The sequence below is a fragment of the Lissotriton helveticus genome, chromosome 1_1, assembly GCF_964261635.1.
Source record: "Lissotriton helveticus chromosome 1_1, aLisHel1.1, whole genome shotgun sequence".
Lineage (NCBI taxonomy): Eukaryota > Metazoa > Chordata > Amphibia > Caudata > Salamandridae > Lissotriton > Lissotriton helveticus.
The window spans coordinates 1125182327-1125207764 of record NC_136057.1 but is presented as its reverse complement, the minus strand read 5'-3'; the positions used below and the strand labels follow the sequence as shown (position 1 = coordinate 1125207764).

Below are 25438 nucleotides of genomic sequence, written 5' to 3'. Positions count from 1 at the left end.
AAATACTCTTTGCATCTTAGTCTTTCTTCAAGAATTTGTTTTCTTCCTACTGACTAAATTTGCATTGGTTCTTTGGCAGACGGTGGTGGTGAAGGAAAGATGGCAGGGGCTCTTGTGGTGTGCTGATTGCTTGTTTGTTGATCAATCCGGAGCACTAAATCAATGAGTGCAGACATTGCTGTTGCTCGACTGACCACCACAGACACCTTATATTTAAGCTCTTTCATGAGACTGCGATAAAAGGCGGCAGCTGTTGCTTCACCAGTCTGAGAGCCATCAGTGAAGAATTTCTGGAAAGTTGTAATGTGAGATACCACCTTTTACATACATTTTATACATTGCCTTACTGGTAATCCCATATGGGCGTCTAGCACTGTCCGTCTACGCTTAGACACAGATTTGAATTTAGTCAAGAATGAATCATGTTGCAGTAAATCAGGATCCTGTTTAAGAATCAGCGATGTAGACCAGATGAGTTGTTAGTAATAAAAGACATAAAGAAAGAAACATGTGCTCTTACAGTTGGAAATTGCTGCAGTCGATTAAAAAACTGGAAGGCACAGTGAGCCATGAAAGCAGAAAATTGCTAAGAATTTCCTGAAAACATTCCTGGCAGAGCCATACTTATTCTAATAAATACTGATCCCCTGTTAAGCAAAGAAGAGCAACCTAGAGTACTGATATATGGACCGCTATACCCCACAGGTCTGAATGGACATCCAATAATAGCAGAAGGCAAAGGAGAAACCCATTCTATAGTGGACTGAGGTGGTTTTATAGAATTCCGCTTCCAGGTCCGGTAGTACATATTTCCTTTGGTATTTCTGTTTCCACATGTGACAGGGAAAAACAGAGCTTCCAGACACAACCATTATGTTTTGGGCCTGGCAAATTATCATGCACCTGTACCCTTGGGTCGACCCTACCATTAGTCTTATGCCTCCCTACTGAGTGGAAATAGAGTAAACCTCTAAAAGAATGTATCCAAATTCCAGAATGAAACAGGCAAGAAGGGGTAGAAAAGGGAAAAACACACCTACTGGACAGGTACCCTTGTAGACCGGAGTGGAGACGGTTACATAATAAGGTCGATTACAAAAAAGTAATGAACAAATGTAACAAGTACCCATATAAACTAAAAAGATAAATATAGTGAAGACTCGCCACAGCAGTACTTGAGGACTGTCACGCTGTTTGACTCCAAAAGATCAGAGGAAATGCAAGCTTCAATGGTATTGGAATCCGTTAACTAGGAGGGAACTCAACGAAGAAACAGGAGAATAAAACAAGGTTGAAATATTAAGTGATGCTGGAACTGAACAGGGGTGCCTTCCAGGAAACTCTCCAGCTCTTTAGCTGCCAAGCAAGGGTCTACAGTGTGTAGCATTCTTAAATAGTGCTGCAGTCCTGTTTGAATAGATAGTAGAAGTCATTGCCCCTTGGCACCATCTTGTAACTATCGGTTAGCAATGAGGCAGCCTGTTAGTGATGCCATCTTTGGATGGGAAGAGCACCTTCATGCACATACCTCGTAACAGGCACAATAAACACTCTCTCGCTTCCAGAGTCAGCAGACTCCCCTGGTCCACAGGACATGCCGACAATATTCATGGTTGCTCCACATCATATGCCAGGAAACTCTAGCACTTCTTGCTCTTTGCCCATGGACTATATGCTGTGCCTCATGTGGCGATGTATGATATGAAGAATAAGTTGTATGAACTCTTAAGTCCCAGGACTATGTCAGAATATGGTGTCCTCTGGTAAAAATGCATCGGTTGGCTGTACTTTGAAGGATATTGAGTTTAATAATGCCAGTAAGTATAACAATAAAGGTAACGAGAAAACTGAGAATGTACCCACCACAACCACAGATGAAAAGCATGACTAAGTCCTAGAATCTTCTTTGCAATTGTAAGAAACTGAACATATTTGGCGCCTTAAATATGTATGTTCTAATATGAGGTCTAATAGTGGCATATAGCAAAAGGGATGACACATAAGGCTATTACAGCATCAACTGAGGTTTCATAACAAGTCGAAGAGTCAATATTCTATTTGAGGTAGAAAACACAGATCTTTCGTTTAATGTTAGACTTTAAAAAAACAATTGTGTGAAAAATTGCAAAGGTATAAAAAAATTCCATAACCTAGTCTTTCTCTGAGATCTTCATTTTCGTCAAGTAAATCATTGATCTTCAGTTCAAGATGATTGATTTCCTTTGTCAGATTTTCGATCTCACGATCTCTAGTTTTAATGTGGGTTTTTAATTCTTTTATTTCAGCAACTGCTTCCTCCAAGCCATACACTCCCTGCAAAATAAGAGTATTTTTAGTTGCATTTACAAATATATCAAACAATACAAATATGGTATTGCACTTTAAGTTGTAGCAGCTGAAATTGCAGATCTAAACAAACGAGCACTAACAGAAAGAAAACAAAGAAAAACCTCTATTTTAAATACCATTCATATAATATGAAACTGTGTCAAAATTCCTCTAGTTTACGACCTTTAATTATGCGCCATTAAGTATATAAAATAAACTACACAACTTACAATAACAATGGGCCCTTCACAAATTATTTTCTGTACAAACACTAAATCTTTGAGGAAAATTAAAATTCTGATTCACATAGTCAAAATATGCAGATTTTTAATTGGGCAGAGTTGACTTATGACTTGGAAAGGTCTGCAACGCGCCCTGATTTTATTTAAAATGGTGAAACACGCCTGTGGGTGTGGAAATGAGTGTTCCCAGAAGAGTGTGTGGGGAATTTACAATGCATGTGCTGCAAACAACCAAATTATTCTAGTATTGTGTGCATATTCCCAAAAAATAAGTGGGGTGGGAAGGGGCATTTTTAATGGCGGGGCAGGGGAAGGGAAATTAGAAATTTTTCAGAATAGAAAGCAAACAAGTCTTTACACACTTATTTGATGTAAAAGAGTTAACGTGAAAACAAAACAAATTGGGTTTATGAGATAAATCTCGCTCGGTGTGTTGCAGGATACCAGTCAAATGAGCCAGAAAAAAGAACTGACTGTCAGGCAACTGGGTATTGGAAGCTCATGGAGCCTTAACCAGCGGCATGAAACCCTCGGGTGTACGCGCGCTTAATGAACAAGTTACTTACCTTCGGTAACGATATATCTGTAAGAAACAGTAGTTAGTATTAGATTCCTTACCTTAGAATATCCCCAGGCGTCAGTCTGGATCCGGAAACTTTTGCGTAGCAGTACCCCTGCGCGTCGGTAGGCGTCGTCTGCAGGCGTCCCCTGCGGCTCCGCGTCGTCGGCGTCGTGCGCCGTGATGACGTCGCTGGAGTATATAGACGCCGCCTCCGCGCGCTGACGTCAGTTCTTTGCACACAGCTTTTCCGCGCCAGAACACGCAGAGCCATGTGAGAACCAACACTGGTGCCATTTGAAACTAGGGCCCTGAAAGGGATGTCCCTAACCCTAGGTATCAGTTCGCAGAACGGGGAGGATGGGCGGGGCGGTAAGGAATCTAATACTAACTACTGTTTCTTACAGATATATCGTTACCGAAGGTAAGTAACTTGTTCATCTGAAAGAAACAGGTTAGTATTAGATTCCTTACCTTAGAATAGATACCCCAGCAATACCAACCCCGGTGGTGGGTCTGCGAACCAATACAACCTACACCAGAAAGTCCTGGAGGACCGAACGGCCAAAGAAGCCATCCCTCCGGACTTGACTGTCCAGGCAGTAGTGCCTCGCAAAGGTGTGCAGCGAGGCCCACGTGGCCGCCTGGCAAATGTCCTGCAAAGGGACTCCCCGGCCCAGGGCAGTAGTAGCCGCCGTGGCCCGAGTGGAATGGGCCCTCAGCCCAACAGGAGGCTCCTTCCGAGCCAAAGAGTAGCATGCTTTGATGCACAGGACGACCCACCGAGAGATGGTCCGTTTCTGTACCGCCCTTCCCTTCTTCTCACCCACGTAGCCAACAAACAGTTGGTCATCCACCCGGAACTGGCGTGTGCGATCCATATAGAATGAAAGCGCACGTTTTGGGTCCAGACGATGGAGCCGCTCTTCATCCTTTGAAGGATGCGGAGGCGGGAAGAAGGAGGGCAAGGTGATGGACTGCCCAATGTGAAAAGCAGAGACTACCTTGGGCAGGAAAGAAGGTCTGGTCCGAAGAACCACCTTATCAGGATGAACAGACAAGAAAGGAGGTTGAACAGAAAGAGCCTGGAGCTCACTCACTCTCCTGGCAGAGGTGATGGCTACCAGGAAGGCCGTCTTTAAGGTGAGAAGACGGAGAGGACAGGAATGAAGGGGCTCAAAGGGAGCGCACATCAGGAAAGTCAAAACCAGGTTCAAGTCCCACTGAGGCATCACGAACGGAGCTGGAGGATACATGTGCGTGATGCCCTTTAAGAATCTTAACACAATAGGGGACTTGAACAAAGATGGCTGATCAGGTAGCCTCAAGAAGGCGGAAAGGGCAGAAAGATAGCCCTTGATAGTGCCCAGAGCAGAGCCCTGCTGGGCAAGGGAAAGGAGGAAGAGGAGAACCTCAGATAGAGGGGCAGAAAGGGGATCCACAGCCTTTGCTGTGCACCATGCCACAAATCTGTTCCACCGGCAGGCGTATACCGACTTTGTGGAGGGACGCCTGGCTGCCAGAATGACATCACAGACTTCAGGAGGCAAGTCAAATGGCCTCAACTGTCGCCGCTCAATCTCCACGCATGGAGGTGGAGACTGGACAGGTTCGGGTGGAGGACCGTCCCCTGCTGCTGCGACAGAAGGTCCTCCTGAAGGGGCAGGCGGATCGAGGGACCGACCGTCATGCTGAGTAGCTCGGGATACCAGTACCTTCGAGCCCAGTCCGGAGCCACAAGGATAACTTGGGCCCGGTCGCGCCTGATCTTCTTCAGCACTCTGGGCAGAAGTGGTATAGGCGGAAAGGCGTACAACAGACCGCAACTCCACTCGCGCCGAAAGGCGTCGCCGAGCGAGTGCCGTCTTGGAAACTCCAACGCGCAGAACTGATGACATCGCGCGTTCTCTTCTGTGGCGAATAGATCTAACCAAGGCTCTCCCCATTGCTGAAAGAGGCCTCTCGCCACATCCGAGTTCAGACGCCATTCGTGATCCACCGAGCACCGACGGCTGAGTTCGTCCGCCCTGGCGTTCAGAGAACCTGCCAGGTGTTGAACCGTCAGAGTCACGCCCTGACGTTCCAGACATTGCCAGAGGCGCAGAGCCTCTTGGCAAAGGGTCCACGACCCCACACCGCCCTGTTTGTTGCAGTACCACATGGCGGTGGTGTTGTCCGTGAACACCTGCACTACACTCCCGTTGACAAAGGGGAGGAATGCCTTCAGTGCCAGGCGAATCGCCCGCAGCTCCAACATGTTGATATGGAGCCGGGACTCCGCCGGAGACCAGAGGCCTCTGATCTCCGCCTCTCCCAAGTGGCCACCCCAGCCTTGGAGGGACGCGTCCGTCACGACCACGTGCTCCGGCTGGGGAAGGGAGAGGGATCTGCCCCTGACCCAATCGCGGTCTGTAAGCCACCACTGCAACTGTCTCGCAGTGCCCTCCGAGATCAGGACATGGTCGGATAGGTTGCCCTGATGCTGGGCCCACTGAAACTTCAGGTCCCACTGCAGAGCCCGCATCCGCCATCTGGCGTGATGCACCAGAAGGATGCAGGAGGCCATCAGCCCCAGAAGCCGCAGCGCCAACCTGACCGAAACCCGGGATAACGGCTGAAAGATGGGAATCAGAGCCTGAATATCCCGGACCCGCCGTTCCGGGGGATAAACCCGAAACTGCGCCGAGTCGAGAACCGCTCCGATGAAAAGGAGCTTTTGAGAGGGACACAGGTGTGATTTCGGCACATTGATGGAAAACCCCAACTCGTGCAGGAGGTCTGCCGTCATCTGAAGGTGGTGGACGACTGTCTGGGGCGAGCCCGCCTTCAACAGCCAGTCGTCGAGGTAGGGGAAGACTGAAACCCCTAACCGGCGCAGATGAGCTGCGACCACCGCCATCACTTTCGTGAACACCCGTGGGGCGCTGGTAAGGCCGAATGGGAGCACGATAAACTGAAAATGCTCGTGGCCTACCGTGAACCGCAGGTAACGCCGGTGGGCCGGCAGGACGGGGATGTGAAAGTACGCATCCTGCAAGTCCAACGCTACCAACCAGTCTTGTGGGTCTAGAGCAGCCAAGACCTGAGCCAAAGTCAACATCTTGAACTTCTCCTTCCGGAGGAAGCCGTTGACGTTCCGTAGATCCAAGATAGGACGCAGGCCTCCCTTGTCCTTCTTGGGTACCAGAAAGTAGTGGGAGTAGCAACCACACCCTACTTCTGGCCCAGGAACGCGCTCGATGGCCCCCTTGGCCAAGAGGGCCGTAACTTCCTCCTGCAGAAGTGTCAAGTGGTCCCCCGACACACGGTGGTTCTGCGGTGGCATGGCTGGAGGAGTGGACTCGAAGGGGAGGGCATAGCCCCTTCGGACAAGCTGCAGCACCCACCTGTCCGATGTTATCGCGCGCCAGCGGGAGTGGTGATGGCGAACCCTGCCACCCACTGGCGTCACGTGAGCCCGAAAGCTCGGACTAGGAAGGCTTGGATGCCGCAGCGGAGGGAGGCGTGGACTGACCACGACGCTGGCCTCTACCGCCACCACGGCGGAAACCACGGGCGCCACCGCGCTGGGGAGCGCTCTGCGCCGCGTGGCTGGCAGCACGTGTGGGACCTCCTCTCCCTTGGCCACGAAAGGGCCGAAACGAACCCGTCTGCTGGCGCTGGGTCTGGGTCGAGAGACCCAAGGACTTGGCCGTGACCCTGGAGTCCTTGAAGCGCTCCAGCGCGTGGTCCGCTTTGTCACCAAATAGGCGACTGCCATCAAATGGCATGTCCATAAGCGTATTTTGGACGTCTGGTGAGAAGTTGGCAGATCTCAGCCAGGCATGGCGACGAATCGCCACCGTAGTGGACATGGCCCGTCCCAGTGAGTCCGTGGTGTCCAGACCACAACGGATCGAGTACCGCGCCGCATCCCGGCCTTCAACAAAGGCCCGGGTGAGCTTGTCCCGCACTTCCTGGGGGCATTGCGGCAAACACTCCTCGACCGTATCCCACAGGGAGTGGGTGTAGCGGCCCAAGAGGCACGCGGTGTTACAAGACCGCAGCCCAGCACTCAAAGAGGAAAACACTTTCTTTCCGAATTGGTCGTACCTCTTTGATTCCCGGTCGGGCGGAGCCGACGGAAATGCGGACTGCGAAGTGGAGGCCTGGATCACCAGACTCTCCGGGGAGGGATGGGTGGACAGGAAGGCAGGGTCGTCCGCGCAGGGACGGTGACGCCTGGCAACGTTCCGGTCAACCGGCGCACCAGAGGCGGGCCTGGACCAGGTGCCCAGAAGGACATCCGTCAGGGCCTCATTAAACGGCAGCAGAGGCTCCTGGGGGCATGACTGCGGTTTAAAAACTTCCGTCAGGATATTCGGTTTGACCTTCGCGACGGGGAGCTCAAGGTGTAAGGCCTTGGCAGCCCTCATCAGGACCACCGAATAGGCAGCACCCGCCTCGGACGCCACAGGGGACGGAGAGACAAACCCAGGGTTGGGCGACTCGTCCAGGCCACTGGCATCACCCAGATCACCTACCCAGTCCACATCGTACTGGCAGGCACGGGATAGAGGGTCCTCAGACCCCTCCCAACCCTCTCCATACTCCTCCTCGTCATACCCATATTCTGGGTCGACGATATAGACATCGGGGTCAACAGGCCCCATCGGCGTCGGGTCCGGCGTCGGCCGACGCCGGTCCGGCTCCGAGTCCGGAGTCGGGGAGGAAAGGGGGGTGGCGCCGCGCGGCGTCGGTGACCCGACGCCGGCCGGAGCCGACGGCGGAGTCGCTGCACCACGCGGGGGCGGTACCATGGGCTGGCCCACAGGAACCGACGCCGGAGAGGCCGGGAGACCAGCCGGCGACGAACCAGAGGGAACCAGCGGCGCCGGGGCCGGAGCCACCGGCGGCGCCGGGGCAGGAGCACCCGAACCGCTCGGGCCCCCAGACGGGACCGACGGGCCCGCAGGCGCCGAAGGCCCCGCCGGAGAAGACCTCGCCCTCATAGCAATGAGGAAGGCCTCGATCTCCTCACGCGACGCGCCTTCCCCAGGGACCGACAGGTGTGGGGCAGACGGCGTCGGCGACCCATGCGGGACCGCGGGGGTGGGGTCACCCGAGCCCCCGGCCGCAGCCCGCGGGCGTCGGGGGGAGTCGGGGGTGCGATGGCGACGCCCCGACTTCTTGTGCTTACCTGACGAGCCGGAGGAATGGTGGCGACTCCCGGAGCGCCCATGGCGGCTCCGCGACCGCTCCCTCGACCGCTCCCTCGACCTCCGACCGGACCGGGACCGCTCTCGACGCGGGGCCGACAACCGGAGTTCGAGAAGCTTGCGGGACCGCTCCCGCCTAGCTTTTCCAGTCAAGGCCCGACAGTCGACGCAGGACTCCACGTCGTGGTCCGCGCCCAGACACCGGAGGCAGAGTCGATGGTGGTCGGTGACCGACATCATGCGGTCGCACTCGTCACAACTCTTGAAACCGGGCATCCTACCGGCACCGTAAAGATCAATCAGTTAACAAAAAACTTGGTCAAAAGACCGGAGTACTGCTCTTCGGATCTGCGCTAACTGGCGCGGAAAAAAGAAGAACTGACGTCAGCGCGCGGAGGCGGCGTCTATATACTCCAGCGACGTCATCACGGCGCACGACGCCGACGACGCGGAGCCGCAGGGGACGCCTGCAGACGACGCCTACCGACGCGCAGGGGTACTGCTACGCAAAAGTTTCCGGATCCAGACTGACGCCTGGGGATATTCTAAGGTAAGGAATCTAATACTAACCTGTTTCTTTCAGATAAATTCCTACTAACATAACATAACCGACAGAAGGTCCTTTTTTTTAACTGTTTTAATATAAGCTTACGAGGCTGCACTTCCCCTCATTACTTAGACATGCAGGCACCATGGTTGTGTCACAGGTCCAGCAATGTAGTTTTAAAAAAGGGTTTTAAGTATTCGAAGGAATCTATACTTTGGAACACCTTTTCTCTGATAGGCTTTTGAAAGTTGTAATGCAACATACGGACATGTTGGACCTTTCACCTTACCACGGATATATGGACACATATGAATTATGATGTGTTCTTGGGTCGCCACACGCAGCAGGGAATTACTCGAATACATACAATTTTAATGAAGATTTCTATGATGCAGAACCAGGACTACAAGTAAGTAACCATGTCTTTACTAGTACTGGGATCTTTTTATATTCACCGCCGGTCAAAATATGTTTATGTTTATGTTTTAGTGATTTGTATTGCGCGCAACTACCCGGAGGTGTCTCGGCGCATGTGTTTCTCAGGACAGATCACGCTACTTGAATCATTGATCGAATAACCAGGTCTTGAGCTGTTTGCGGAAGCTAGTGAGAGTGGGACAGCATCTAATGGACAAAGGGAGCGAGTTCCAAAGCTTGGGGGCTGCCACTAAAAAGCGTCTGTCTCCCCATGTAGATGTTCTAGTACGGGGGACTGAAAGGAGACAGGAGGCGGAGGAGCGCAGTGGTCTGTTGGGGACATAGATGTGAAAAGCGTTCCTCAGGAACCGTGGTCCTACGTTGTGAGCTGCCTTGTAGGCAATGCACAGCGCCTTGAATTTAATCCTATTTCTGACCCGTAGCCAGTGCAATTGACGTATGGCCGCTGAAGTTGGATGACGTTTGGGGATGCCAAGCAGAACTCTAGCTGCCGCATTCTAGATTGATTGCAGTTTGTTAAGGACCTGTTCTTGGGCGTTAAGGAAAAGGGCGTTGCCATAATCCAATTTGGAAAAATCAAGGGTGGAAATCAACGTTTTTCCTGCAGATGGGGGAAGATATGGGAGTAGTTTCTTAATTTTCCTTAACATGTGAAAGGAGGCAGACACCACTGAGTTCACATGATGTCTAAGTTAAAGTTTGTCATCGAATATGACCCCGAGGTTTCTGACCTTGGCCACTGGAACTGGTGGAGGGCCGATTTCGCTTGGCCACCAGGTGGAAGACCATCTCGGAGGAGGTTTCCAAAGGTCATAACCTCGGTCTTGTCCGAGTTTAACTTCAAGCAGTTCCTCGACATCCAGGAACCTATGGCAAGCATCCCCTCCTGGAATCTTAAAGCAACATCTGGCCCATCCTTATGCACTGCTACCACCAACTGGGTGTCATCCGCATAGTGGGTTAGGCTCAGCCCGTGTTGCTTGATGACCTTTGCCAGGTCCGAAACATATATTTTGAATAGTGTCGGACTTAGTGCTGAACCTTGGGGCACCCCGCAGGGAAGAGTGAAGATGGGCGAGTAATAATCACCCAACTTTACCGTTTGTGTGCGGTTAGCCAAGAAGGATGCGAGGAGATCCTTTGCCAGGTGGTTGATCCCCAGGGTTGAGACACGGTCGATCAGAATGGAGTGATCAACCGTGTCAAAGGCGGCGGACAAATCCAGAAGAATGAGAGCCGCCGCCCCCCTTGATCCAGGATTGCCCTGATCTCGTCAGAGGCCTTTATAAGGGCGGTTTCGGTCCCATGACCCTTTCTGAACCCAAATTGGGTATCATCCAGGAGCTGTTCTTGATCAATGAATTCCGAGAGCTGCTGATTCATGAGTGACTCAAATATTTTGGAGGGGAAGGGGAGGCACGCAATAGGTCTGTATCTTGCGGGTTCTGAAGGATCCAGGGTGTTTTTTTTTAGCAGCGGTTTGATGGCTGGCTTTTTCCATATATCTGGGTAGGAACCTGTTGAGAAGATGGAATTGCAGATATACGTGAGGGGAAGGGTAATGACCTCCATGATGAGTTTAAGTATGGTAGGCGGACACGGATCTAGGGGAGAGCCTGATCTGATGGAAGTGACAAGGTTGCGGATTTGTTCTGTGGAAACTGCACGAAAGTTGGACAAAGTGGGTTGCAGAGGTGAGGACAGGGGGTAGGAAGGGGAGCCCTACGAACAAGGTTGAAAAGCGAAGGCTGAGTATATATTAACAACTTTGGAGGAAAAGAAATTGGCTACGGAATTACAGAGATCTTGGGATGGCTCAATGTCTGGACGGGGGGCTAGCAAGGGAGTTCACTACTTGGAACAACTGTTTTGCAGAGTTGCGCGCAGACTCAATTTGGGATTGAAAAAAAGAGCTCTTATGCATAACAATGGACCGCTTGTAGGATGCTAGCGCAGCTTTGTAAGTTTGTTTCTCATAGGGATTGTAGTGTTTGCGCCAGTGTCGCTCGAGGTTCCTACAGTATTGCCTCTGAAGTCTGAGGTCCTCTGTAAACCTCTGTAAACCATTGCGCAGATGGCGTGATCCGGTTGGGGTAGGCAGCTTTAATGGGGGCTACCCGGTTGACCGCGTCCAGGACCCAGTCATAATACCTGTCCGAGAGTAGACTAGGGTTGGCGGAGCTCTCATAACGAGAGGTGGTGAGGGTGTTGGACAGACATTGGATGTCTAAATTTTGCCAGGCTCGAGTGGTCTTAGGCATGTGCGCTCTGAACTGAGGTGGATTAGGGTTATGTGCTTTGACAGTGAACAAGACTGCGGCGTGGTCGGACCATGCCAGGGGGAAGACCATGGCTGCATGATATCGGGGTTGTTGGTAAAGCTAAAAGGAAGCGCTTTCGGGGACCATAGGGACGATACAAGAGAGTTCCTTTAAAAGCTCGGTTATTGTTGAGGGCAATGGAAAAAACAAAGGCCTCACAGTCAAGGCAACTGACAGATTATATTTTTATGTGGTATTGGGCTTTGTGAATAATTGCTAGCCCACTTCCTTTGCCTGAGAGTCTATCCTGCCTAACCACATAGAAACCATCGGGGGTAGCTGTGCAAAAGTCCGGCCCTGAGGCAGCATCACCCCAGGTTTCAGTGATAAAGAGGATGTCGAGCTCATGATTGGAGATTAGCTCCATAATTTCCAGGTTGTGTTTGGGGAGGGAGCGTGCGTTAATCAGCGCCGCACGGTACGGATACCTGGAGGTAGTGCGGGTACAGCAAGCAGTAGGGAGAGAGGTCGGGAGTGAAAACGGACAATAAGGACATAGCGCTGGTGCAGACAGAAGACAGGGGGTGAATGGCAGTGGCTTGCAGTGCGAGTTGGTGACAAGGGTATTTAGATCTTTAAGCTGCGCTGAGGAGTAGCGTAGTAGAGGGCCTTCAGCAGGTGCATTGGAGGGACCAGGGGGGGAGGCCCTGGGCACGGTCCAGGCGCGGACGGGCGCAGACGAGCACCCGCTGCGCGCGTCCGCTGCGCGTTGGGGATGAGGTTTTTATGTCAGAGCAGGTGAGCAGCTAGACTGCTGACCTCAATGCAAACCGCAAGTGGGGAATCACACTACCTGGCGAGGCGATCTACCTCTCCACAACAAGCTGAATAATCAGTGGTGGAACGGGGATCACGCCTAACACTCAAGCACAAAGGTAATTTCTTAATCAAATAAACATTTGTGACATGACGCAAAGCAAAAAAGTGATGAAGTTAAAAACGCTAGGAGCCTTCTAACTGAGCCTCCGTCGGCGCTTAAGTAAAAGAATTAAAATTGCATAATTTGCGCTAGTGCGCTAGTGCGAGCAAGCAGCAGGGCATGAATAAGTGCTTTCAGTCAGCGTGGTGGTGTCCTGGGAAATCATGTGCCTTTAGATTAAGGAGCACCTCTATACATGTAGTATTCAACTTGTATTCGGACAATGTCTCTAAAAGGCCTAAGGTAGTCAATGAAGATTTCGCCAACAGGACTATTTTTAAATTACTTGAAGCAACAACAGCACTACTAGTACAATGATAGTATAATTATTTGCAGCCTTGAGAAAGAAATCGGCGATTATTAACAGGAACCAATATAATAGATCAGTAGCTTTTCCTCCTTCAATAATTGCTTATGAATACAATTTTTTTAGAACACCTGTTTCCCCAACCATAGTCAAAAGAACATTAACAACTAATCATGATTCTAGCATTTCCTCAATGTAAAACAAAAATCAACATTTCTGACTTGAAGGGAGGTGACACACTCTGCTATGTGTCCCTCCAAGCTTCAGGCTCCCTTTCGTCTCCTATCCTTTGTTGTGCACTCCAACATGCCACCGCATTCAGAGCTTCTCTCACTGGCTCTCAGCTCAGAGCAAGACTCCTGCTGCCAGATTAAGCGGCTTCTTTGCCTGTGGTTTCCTGATGGGGTGGCTAGATTTGATTTTTTCGTCTTTGTACAAAGGTCTTTGCTTTGGCAAGTCTCTGGCCTGATATAGATGCTACCAGTGCTCTAATTAGATGTTCTTCCACAATTTTCTGATGTTGGATTTATTTCCATGTTAAGACTACCTACACCTGACCTTTCCAGAGCGCTAGTCTGCAGGGCCTTTTGGGGGCATTTTCTTTCCTTTCAAAGCTTTGCCTTAGAGAATAAGAACTTCTGGAGACCAGCGATGAAGACAGACTGAACCATGATGCCAGTGTACAATCTGTACATGGGAAGTCCTTGCAGATTTAACGGATAAGAACTGATCTCAACCTTGAGACTTTGGTGCCCTATCACCCCCTCTTCAATAATGAGACTGGTCATTTCCTCTTTGCTCTGTGTATGCAAAAACCTAGGCACTGACTGACAGAGTGAACACATTTCTTCTTAGATTTGTTAATGTAATCTGATCTCTCTGTATGTTGATCAGACCCTGGGCATTCTATTTAAGAAGCATGCAGTGGTTAGGGAAAGACATCGATTGCCAAATCTGTGAGAACCGTGAGAGAATACATTCTGCTTAAAACTGCAAGGTGGACTCAAAATCAAATCAAATACAAACATGTCAAAGATGAATAGCCTGCAAAGGGACCCGAGGCTTTCACAAAAGGCACTGGCCATGACAACCTTCCTCAACATATCTGAGGCTGCTGCACAGAGCGACAATAATTATGGGAACTGTTGACTGGCCAAATTGCTTAGCAAGATGGAAGCACCAGATACATCTGCGCCCCCGCTGCAGCTGACATTTTTCCCTGTTGCAGGGATTCTGCACAAAAACAGAACTATGAGCAGAATTATAGGACCTTGGTGTATGGGGGACTCAGTCATCCCACCACCTTAGTACCCATGAGCCCAGGACCGACTGGCTATAGTGTCTCACTTGCTCTCCTACTCACTCACAGAGAAGCAAATGAATAGACATCCCAGAACACAAAACTCCCTGATCTCTCAGGAATCGCGTTAACAAGACACACCCTTTCGCTCGCACTCCTGTACTCGTCCACAATAAAATATGACAGAGTCACGAAATAGTTTAAAATATTTATTTTAACTAACATGCCCTAATATGCAGTATACGTGCCACAACAAGCAAGAACATCCAAAATACAAATATAGTCCGCATAGCAGCTAGTCCATAAATCATGAAGGGAGATGTCATCATAAAAAGGCAGTGGAGCCTATCCTCTCTCCCCTTGCTAAGAGACAGTATTATTATATATTAGAAGATCTCTGGGCTTTGTCAGCAGACCCCATACCTCAGCCTATAGATGGTAGATCTACATCACAGGTGCTGTTTCACTCTTCTACCTGGAAAGGTCCCTCGTCAAGTGATTTCTACCTAATTCGTGTACCCAACTAAGAAGCAAAGTGCGTTCGCCAAACAAAAGCTGCATCGGTATGTTTTGTCTAAGCGCTAAGATCTGGCTGTAAAAAAAAATAACAAGGGGGCATTGTTATTCGACCTTGCACATAATGTTCAGTCAAAATCCCAGGAACATGCAGAGTGCGAACTCAGCGATGAGTTCTCATGTAAAAGCAGTCAGTGAAATATTGGAAAAATAAAGATGTGTAGTAATATGTGCAAAAGCAGCAGGCAAGCTGCAACGTGCTTATGCTAAGTTAGTGAAAAACGACAATGTTCCCACCGGCCACATGACATCCCAGAACCGAATACTAGCCCTTAATACAAAATGGTTCAGCAACCAACATTGTGTAAATCTAATGATTTTACATTGATCACGAGTTCAGCAAAGGTCCTTTAAACAGCGTGACACAATGTACATGTTTCTTAATATAAAGCATCAGTCAAGCATATTCAGTTTATGATCCTTTATTTATAAATTTTTCATCATCTTCTTCCTAATCAGTTAAGAACCGTAGCCAACGCGTTCCGTCCTCTTGGACTTCTTCAGGGCTCTCAATAAAATTCTTCTCAATTTGGCTAGACGGTATAGTTCTGTTAATCTTTCTGTCTACAATCATATGCTTCACCGATTATTTTATCCTCTAAGTAGGAGGTGCGTCCACATGGTTGTTAGTTATACAGCCATGCTTTAGATAGATGTCATCATTTACAATATTCAAAATAAACATTTCACTCCGATTCGTGGCACCCTATTTTTTCAAGGACCTAATTAAGTTTCATTGTTCATGTTTTCGATTATGGTTCGAAAGAGCAACACCACTTGTAGTCCCAACATAATAGCTGCATATAAAGTCACGAGCCAGCAAATCATTCACTCCCAAAGTATTGTGGGATGCAAATCGTTCACTAGCAACCACCTATCAATGTCCAGTCAAGTTTCAGCCAAAACACATTTACATGTATAAATTCAGGGGGTCCATCCACCCAGTTATGGCACTTCAATTGGTGCCATAAACCGCAACTGGAAAACTGTCTCACAAACCACATCTGGAGAGTGGAGCCATTGGAGGCAGCAGGTGGGAGCTGTTCGACGATTGGGCTGGCCAGAGAGGCTGGAAAAGTGGCACCTGTTTCGACCTCGCTGACTTCCTGAGGCCAGGCAGAAGGCAAAGAGGTGGCGCATCCGACCGGCCCGTGTGAGTCGAGCTGCTGCATGACGGACTTCTAGTCTCCACTTCTTTTGAGTTTAGATAGCTTTCCTGTTTCCCAAATGGACTCTCAGGCCATCCTCTACTCAAGTTAAGTATTTCTGGTTTTAAGAAATTAAGCAGGCATATGAGATGGATGTTCAATAAAGTTAATCTGCAGGATAAAATGTGGGTTCTTGAAATAAAGCATGAAATATCAGATTTCTTCTCCTGAAATGAAGGGAAGGCCAGTGCTGCTACGGTGTAGTAAGCATGTAAGACTACTATGAGAGACCAAATATTAGCAGGGAATATAGGACTGAGGAGTAAATCTAAAATAATTTTAAAAATTGGAATGCAGGCGAAGAAAGCATATGAAAACTATAAAAAGAACAAATTAGATTTGAGCATATTAGATCTACACTGTTTGAAGCAAGAGCTTGATGAATACTAATATTCTGAGACATAATTTACTAAGAAAGAGAATTTTCAAGCAGACTTTTGGCATAGCAGACACAGAAGTTCACAGCAAGTGGGATTAGGGCAATATATTGCCCCAAAAGAGACGCCTGGTCTAGAAATAGCAATGAAATTAATATGAAAATAATTGTCAGGAAATTGATCAAAAATAATTTTGAATGGTTTTCTAGGGTGCTTCCTATTCCTTCACTCCAACAAGAACCTGCACTGTGGTTGATAGAACCTTTTACTATAGATCAATGGTCTTAACCTGTGATCTAGGGACCCCTGGGTGTCCGCGAAGACTACTCAGGGCTCCATGCCAGCTTAGAAAATAAAATTATATTACCAGATTAATAAAGCATATATAAAAATAAAAAAGTAAAACGTACAATTGAACATTAAAAAATGTTCAGCACATGTAAAGGAATTTGAAATTGGAGGCTAAAAATTAAGTTTGTATCTTCAAATTGATTCATGGGAGCAGTGCAAATGCATTAAACAGAAAATAGTAAAGATAACAAGAGGCCTCAATTGAATTTAAAATCTAGATTTTGTTATATTTGTCTGTGAATTAAATAACATATTTCATAATTTTTGTATTTGTTTGATGAATGCTTGCTAATGCATTTTTTCTGCGGGTTTTTTTGTGGTTCAAATCACCGAAAATGCTTAGATTGGGGTACTCCACTTCCAGCAATGACTCAGTGGGTGTCCCCGGATTCCCTTAAGGATTAAGTGGGGGTACCCCGGCTCCAATAATGATTAAGTCGGGATCCACTGATGTGGCAATGCTGCAGATGAATCACATACTGTAATATCAAATATTGTATATGGAAAAGCTTGCAGAGAAGATGGCTTTCTTGCGGAATTTTAAAAAACATTTTGTGAAGATGTAAACATCCATTACCTAAAGCTTGCCAATTATAATGTTAGCCTGCAGTGAAATCTAGGGGTAAAGTGGTGGTTGTGATTTTTTTGAAAAATAATCATGTTTTTAATAGCAAAGTAGAATATTACTGGTTTGACAAACACTCATTTGAAGTCCTTCAGTACTGTTAAGCTGCTTAATGTCTGTGTCACTGATAGAGCACAAGTTGTTACCTTTGGAGTATTACCCTGATTTTGATTGTGTATACTTCAGTTGATAGAATACTAGTAAAAATACCTGACTGGCTTCTTTAGCCTTTCATTATTTGCACGTTTACTGTGCCATCATTTTAATAACACCTACATCATAACCTGTGTGACAGCTACAAAAAACATATGAATATCTACCCAAAAACCAGATGAACAACTGTTGTTAAATAATGTGTCAGTGATACAGTATCACAGGCATGAGTAGCCTGGCATTTATGTGGGCTGTATGCTATAGGTTGTTGGGATCAGCTTTATCCTACAATTTATTTTTGAGTTTGGGCCGCTCGGATTAGATTTACGGAATATACCTCATGTCTGCTTCCAGTTTCAACATGCAGGATTTATGGCATGCGATGGGAGTTCCACGAATTAAGATAGGGTAACAAGTCATCTAGTTGTGTCTGTACAAAGTCCTTTCTATTCACTTCAGTAAGCAGCTGCTTAAACAGTCTTAAGGACACTTCTAACTTGCCAGGCAAAATAATGTTGCAATGGCTTCTTAGCTGTTGTCTACACTACAAATATCACTCTCCTGAGCAGTTCTTTTGCTTTTCCACTCATGTACCATACCTCAGATTCCAAAGCCCTACTGTTTGAACTTTGCCTCACTCTGGTACATGTTATCTGCGGTTTTCAGCAGAGGTCCTTGTACTTCTGAATATATCCCAAGGCAACCTGTAGTTGCGAACTCCTAACATGGACTGACTAATTCTTCAAACTACAACAGAACTTTCTGTTTGTCTCTTTGGTAGACACTGCATAAATGTTCTCACATACAACCGTTCCTCTATATGTTGCCTAATAGATTGGTGCACCATTGGCAGTCTAAGGTCATGTCCAGAGTGTTGTCAATGGGAGACATTCTCTATTCTGCCAATTTTTTCTTAATGGAAGCACTGGTGCATAGCATCTCACAAAAGGTGAAGGAGGGTGAAAAAGTTGTTATTAATATACTAAGTTCCTAAGCAATCTGACCCAGCAGTCTGCCTTTGCATATGAACCCAGAGAGCATTATGAATGCACCAAACTCTATAGCACTGTTCTGTAAATCTCTTCTATACAAGTGTTCTTTGAGAGTCTGTTATCTAAGCTTTGTCTCTTGGAGAGTGAACTGTGACTATCTGGTAGAATTCTTTTTGACTGCATGTGATGGTACTTACTGCAAGACAAGATCACTCTGTGTTCCTCTACTTAAAAATAGTTGACTGCTTTAGCTACACAAAAAAGGACGTGTTAAACTATGTGGAATTATTAATCTAATCACGTAAAAGTTTAGAAAATCTATTGCATCAAGCAAATAAAATACAGGTTCATCCAATGTGTTTATTGATGGGAGGAAAGCTGAGAGGGAAGTCAACTGTTTAACATGCAATTGCTACACATCCTGAGTAAGGAACTTTGAAAGCGGTAGTGGCACCACAATCGCTATAGAAAATTATAAAAGAATGGGAGAGGATGCTTGCAGTTCCTCAGAAATTCTCATTGATGTCCAAGCTATAACTGTTTTCTTATACATAATGGAAGTTTGCTGAAACGCATGTATTGAAGAGGTTTCTACATTAAAGTTGTTAGAAGCACTCTGATTTACCAGGGTTGAATTAGCTTTTTTACAAAATAGGAAATATTTGGATACAGGAGTCATCATAGAAATCGTCACCAGCACTATGAAAAGAAATGTAGATTCAGTGTGCTGGCTATAACAGGTAATGATTAAATGATGCACCCTATCTCAAGACTGGTGTAGCCAAGATTTTTCCAGCTGTAATGGGTAGGGAAGAACTTTATATTAATATATGATATATGCATATAATTATAATATATATAATTATATTATTTATATTATATTATCTCCCTACCAGTGACACACATATTTTGCCTTTGATTATGCAGTGTGCCAAAAGGACAAGTTACTTACCTTCGGTAACACTTTTTCTGGTGGATACAGTATCTGCCTGTGGAATCCTCACCTTTTGAATTACCCCTTGTGCAGCATTCCATGGAAACTTTTTTCATAGCTCTCCCATGTTGACGAGGACATCAAAATGGAACAGCTCCGCGTAACATTATAGGAGCCAAAAGAAGACGTCGGCGGCGTGCTGACGTCCATTCCACCCATTTTTTTTCCGTGCCTTTGGGGCTAACTGGTGAACCAACAACATTTCACAAGTATACGCAGTATACGATTCAAAGAAGAAAAGAAAACGGAAATTCTAAAATATAGACATTTCCTAGCGACAAGCATCATATCATTTAAAAAAACAATGAAATACAAGAATGTCATACCCAAAAATCTTATCAGTACAGATAGGCAAGCAATGGGGAGGCAGATGGGACAGTGAGGAATTCACAGGCAGATCCTGTATCCACCAGAACAAACGTTACTGAAGGTAAGTCACTTTTTCTTCTGATGGATACATCTGCCTGTGAATCACTCACCTTTTGAACTGAATCCCCAAGCAGTCCCGCTCCTGGAGGAGGCTGTCCGCCTACCTATACCAAAAAATTCTGCAGAACAGAACGTGCAAACTGGTCGTCCCTCTGAGTATAAGCAGGAATGCTTCGCAAAAGTGTGGAGGGAGGTCCAAGTTGCCGCATTACAGATGTCTACAACAGGGACACCTCTAGACAAAGCTGAAGAAGAAGACTTGGCTCTGGTGGAATGACCTTGAATACCTTCAAGGGGCTCTTTTTTGGCTAAGGCGTAGCAGACCTTGATGCAGAGGATGATCCACCTGGACAGCATTCGCTTGTGGACATCCTTGTCCTTCATTTTTCCCACGTAACCAATGAAAAGTTGGTCATCCAGCCTGAAGTCTTTAGACCTGTCCAGGTAGAAGCTAACCGCCCTCTCAGAGTGCAGGCAGTGAAGTCTCTTCTCCTTAGAAGTGTGAGGGGGAGTATAAAGAGTGGGTAAAGTGATAGACTGTCCTAGGTGGAAGGGAGTGGCCACCTTAGGCTGGAAAGCAGCTCTGGCCTCATAAACCATCTTATCTGCATGAATAGAGGTGAAAGGAGGCTTAGAACTAGGAGCCTGTAGCTCACTAACCCGCCTGGCAGAGGTAAACGCAATCAGAAAAATTGTCTTGAATGATAGAAGCCTCAACGGACAGCTATGTAGATGCTCAAAGGGGGACCCCATCAGGAAAGTAAGAACTCAATTTAAATCCCACTGAGGCATGATAAATGGAGTGGGAGGAAACCTGTTAGTGAAACCCTTAATGAATCTTATGACTATTGGAGACGTAAACAAAGAGAGTTGGTCTGGTATGCAAAGAAAGGCAGACAAGGCAGACAAGTAGCCTTTAAGAGTTGCTACAGCACAACCCTGTTGAGCCAAGGAAAGAGTGAAACTCAGAATATCAGACAAATGGGCCTGCAAAGGGTCAATTGATCTCTCTCCTCACCAACTAACGAACCAGGACCACCTACCACAATAAACAGATTTTGTGGAGTGTCTTCTGGCCAATAATATAACATCCACCACATCCGGTGGGAGAGAGAAAGAACTTAGTTTGGTGAGATCTCATCCTTCTTTTGATGCCGTAAGGGTGGAGACCCCGACTTCATGACTTATCCTTAGAGGAGCGACGTCTGGAGCCATGATGCCACTTCTTGTGCTTACTCGATGACTTCGAGGTGTGCAGAGTCGGCAACTTGAACCTCAGCTTTGTCCTTTTACGACCCCTCTTCTGCTTCTTTGCCCTGGCTATGAACAGTTTTGCTTCTCTCTCCTTGAGGGCCTTCGGATTCACGAAGAGCATCCCTCGATGTAGTGGTCAGACGATCATAAAAGGCAATCATCATGGGGGTGCGTGATGGACATATGACCCCAAATTCCCTACAAGAAACAAGTTACTTACTTGTAACTATAGTTCTCCAGTATTGGCATCTTTCATAGATTCACATGCTTGAATCATTCGCTGTCGCCGCGATGGGAGTCCCAGGTATTATTAAAATAAATGTCCTATTAGACATAGAAAATAAGACCATAGACCTAAAAACCTTTTGTAACATATCTCTGTCCTTTAGTAAAAAAAAGTACCAAATTTCGAACTAGGCAATCAGAAGGGACCACCCTGTAGAGCCTCCCTGAGAGAAGCTCCAGTCCCTCAGATTTTCCAAGCACAAGTGCGCACAAATATAAAAAACTGAGATAAGTAAGTGGGCCTTTTCCAGGGGGTCACATGTGAATCTATGCTCCACTCTCGGTGTTGAGTCATCTAAGGAGGTCTTGCAGCGGATGTGTCCTTGCAGATGACGGCAATTCAACCTCTGTTTGTTGGTTTGGTCCTAGTGTGTTATTTTGTAGCCTTCGGGGGTGACGGTGGCGATGTCCAGCGGAGAGGCGGGGTTCAGCCAAGTCTCTATTCAGGTTGGGGGAGGAGATCGTGTCCCAGATCTTCTTGGCGTGTTTACCGAGCGATAATGCGGTGAGTAGAATGCACTGTAGTTGTGAAGTGGCAGCTTCAGGCGGTGTGGTTGACATAGTCGTAGTTATGGTGTCTCCGGCGATGTTGGTTGCTTCGGTGTTGGAGGTGGAGCGGCAGTGCTGGCAGGAAAACGGTCCTCTTGTGGTGCATGGAGATATGTCGGGATCTAGAGCTCGGAGGTGTGCCGCGGTTTAGCTGCGTGGGGTGGAAGAACCAGGGTTCCTGGTGCTGGGCGTAGTCCAGGCACAGAAGGGCACAGATGGCCTTGCCTTTCGCACAACAGCACAGCAGCTTCCATTAAGTAGGTCCTTAGAGGGGGGTGGGCACTAGGTGGTGGGAGTGGTGAACGAATGGGAAAGGAGCATGCAACGCAGTGAGTTGGCTTCCAACGGTGCAGTAAAGAAAAGGTGAAGCTTAACAGAAACTGCAACAAAAACTGGGTAACTGACTAATACAGGAATACAGATACAATACAGATGCAACACATTAATAAACTGGCTAACTGATTTAGACAAAAAACTGATACGGTGGTGGCTTGGCACAGGTTAGGAAAAGTTAGTCAGCCCAGAATGAATGAAGCAGAATTAAGTTGCTAGCTCACTGGGGACAGAGGTAACGTACAGGCGGCACCAACCCAGGCAAAATGCTGTCAGCAGAGCGCTGCAGAGTTTGGAGACATGCAGCACTGGGGGAGTGGATTGTAGATGGAGACATTGACAACAGTGAATAAGGATGATAGAGTTTCTCTGGAGAGTGATTTGATGATGAATAGGGCCAAGACATTTTCAAAGGAACTTGGTGTGACAGAGTTGTTAATGTCTGCGAGGCCTTGGAGAGGCATGGGTCTGAAAGATAACTATTGTAGGAGGTAGCACAGAAGGGTGGGTCTTAGAGCAGAAACAGGTTTAGTGCTGTTGGACTGTATACACTGTGTTGCTTTAGAAGTTCATGGCAAGACACTTGTCTGGTCCATGGGATTGTAGGATCATGCGGGGTTTGATGCAGTGGTTGACTTTATTGGACAGGTGTGCCGCTTCTCATATCAGATTCACTGATTGAGATGGTATAGTACTAAGCCTATGTAAGGCGGCCAGGAACTCTTTTTTTCTACCATTTTCTTTCCTATAGACATGTTGGACGTTTGTTGTGTGCGAGGTCTTTGGAGTACCAGAATACTGAAAGGTTTGGCTGCCACTTGCATGTTTTAGTTGGAATGTGGTTTACCATAAATATGTTAAAGTTATTTAGAAGGGTACTGCCTTTGGAGGTAACAGGGCAAAAGCCATGTTTGAGCTCTAGGTTGTCTCTGAGGGATCTGAAGGTTTGTTTTTCTCTTTTAGGTTGACCCCTGTGTGCTTCTTGGATGCTGAGAAGGATGATGGGGATGGAGAGGCGATTGATGCAGTGCAAAGTCATGAGAGAATTGCTTTTGATGGTTGACAAGGTTGTGATGAATTAACTCAATAATGTACATAACAGGAGTCATTCTCATATTTAAATGTCTTGCCTATCACTTTAGGATTATCTGAGGTAAGAACTTGACCCAGGGTTCCTTAATAATTGCTCTTTAATTTCACTAACCCAATGAAATGATATATACATGACAAGGTTATTTGAAGCAGTCAGTAGGCAAAATACGGTGAGATATATAAAAGCTTTAATAAATATGATGTGGCACCTGTCTTTCTACTTAAAGATACAGTGTATTTAGGACTCACTGGTTTTGCATCTTAAATATTTCAAAATGGCAACTGAGGGAGTAAGTTCTGTTCAGAATCAGAGAGGGGTAATTTCACAATTTATATTTTAGTATGGCCTTTTTTGACATCAGTGTAATATTTTCTGCAATGATACTCTATATGCCTGAAGTCATTCAAAACGAGCATTAGAAATGCAATATGTGTCGCCTTTGATTAAGTTAAAGCCATTTGCTTTGCTATACAATACCATTAGCAAAGCAAATGGCTTTAACTTAATCAAACGCGAGACCTATTGCATCTTCAATGCTTGTACAGGGCATACTGTGTACGGAGTGCCTTCTCGGGGTCTGGGTGTGCTCAACTGTCTCACGGTACATGTCGGTAGGTCACATGGCCTGATCATCCAATCCTTGGCTTCTCTGTGAACGGTGTGCCTTCTCGGGGTCTGGGTGTGCAAAGGTTTTTGTTTTTATTCAAAGCAAGTGGGGGGGGGGGAAATCGGGACACAATCAAAAGGCAGCCCACACGTAAAACACCGCACATCAAGGGTATACTAACAAGATGGCAGTAATAAACAAAACGCATCACACACGCAAGACACTGCGCCTGAAGACACGCAATCATCAATAACAACAAAGGGTATGGCTCGAAAGCAGCAAGGCTGAGCACTTATAAACCAACACCAAAAAAAAGGCCAATGCTGCTGCTTATTTTAAATCAAGTTTGAAAAAGATGTGCGAACCAACCATCACTTCATCCTTAAGCTCATTTGTAGCTTTTATTTTAATTTTTCATCACACTTAATTTTTTCAAAAAAGTTTTTTCAGTATACACAATACATTAGACACTGTACCCACAAATACTGTACAAAAATTACATAGCACAACAATACAAATTCTACTTATATTCAACAATTCACACCATTCTCACCATCCCACTGGTTCTACATACATACATTCCATACTCACGACAAGTATTAATAGTACACTCACATACTACAAACCAAACAATATTGCTTTACAAAATCTTATTTTGCTAGAAAAAGTGATTGTACAAAATTTTGTTTTTACATTTAATAGACCACATTAATTTGGAAAGAATCCGATTACATAAACATGCAATTTACACCAAGCAAAATGTTTGGTTACTCCAATGGTCTACGAGTTTCAAACCCCATTGAGTAAGGGGTTCTCATCAGGACCAAACCTCTCTAGGAAAAAACACAAGAAGACGCAAATCAAAATATGACCTTAACCTGCGTTTGACAAAGCCCCACCAGACTTGCAGTCTGCCCTAGCTTACCTCTGAGTGAGTTAAAAAACAGATACCATAAGTGAATCGTTTAAGGAGCGGTGAGTCTGGTGACTAACAGGACCGAAGGAGGGAAAGAAGAGAAGAGAAAAGAAGAAATGATCGTCCTGTCATTGAATTTGAACGCGGTGCATTTAGTTTGAATTGCACCATTATTTATATCTTACATGTTATCCTTGAATTGCCACTCTTATTGATTCTGCTCAAGTGATGGTAATGTGGGTGCCTCAAACAAGTGCACGGCCGTAGGGTCAAAGTAGTTCTATAGGAGGGAGACCAGGGGTGCTGCTATTAGCGGTTTGCAGTGTATGCTTATGACGCCATTTTTACTATTGCGGAGGTCTCTTACCTTGCCCGTCGTATTTTGGAATCGGGGCCGCTGTGCGCTCAGTGATGGTACTTTTCACTAGTGCTCTAGGAGGCAAGGGGAGTGTGTGGAATGTTAATAACTCAATTTCGGGGAAGCTCGCATATCGTAACACAAAAGAGAACGGGACAGCATTTACTTGTGAATGTGTC

The 25438-nt window shown here is 46.6% G+C and overlaps 1 protein-coding gene across 2 annotated transcripts in view; it reads right to left on the bottom strand.

Annotated features, from left to right (window-relative positions):
* Positions 1–25438, bottom strand: part of CEP290 (centrosomal protein 290) — a 1500249-nt gene that overhangs the window by 1087416 nt on the left and 387395 nt on the right. For both annotated transcript variants that reach the window (XM_078678872.1, XM_078678869.1), the window contains exon 14: positions 2151–2313. In XM_078678872.1, the coding sequence (XP_078534998.1) occupies positions 2151–2313 (163 nt within the window). The remainder of the gene's footprint in view (positions 1–2150; positions 2314–25438) is intronic.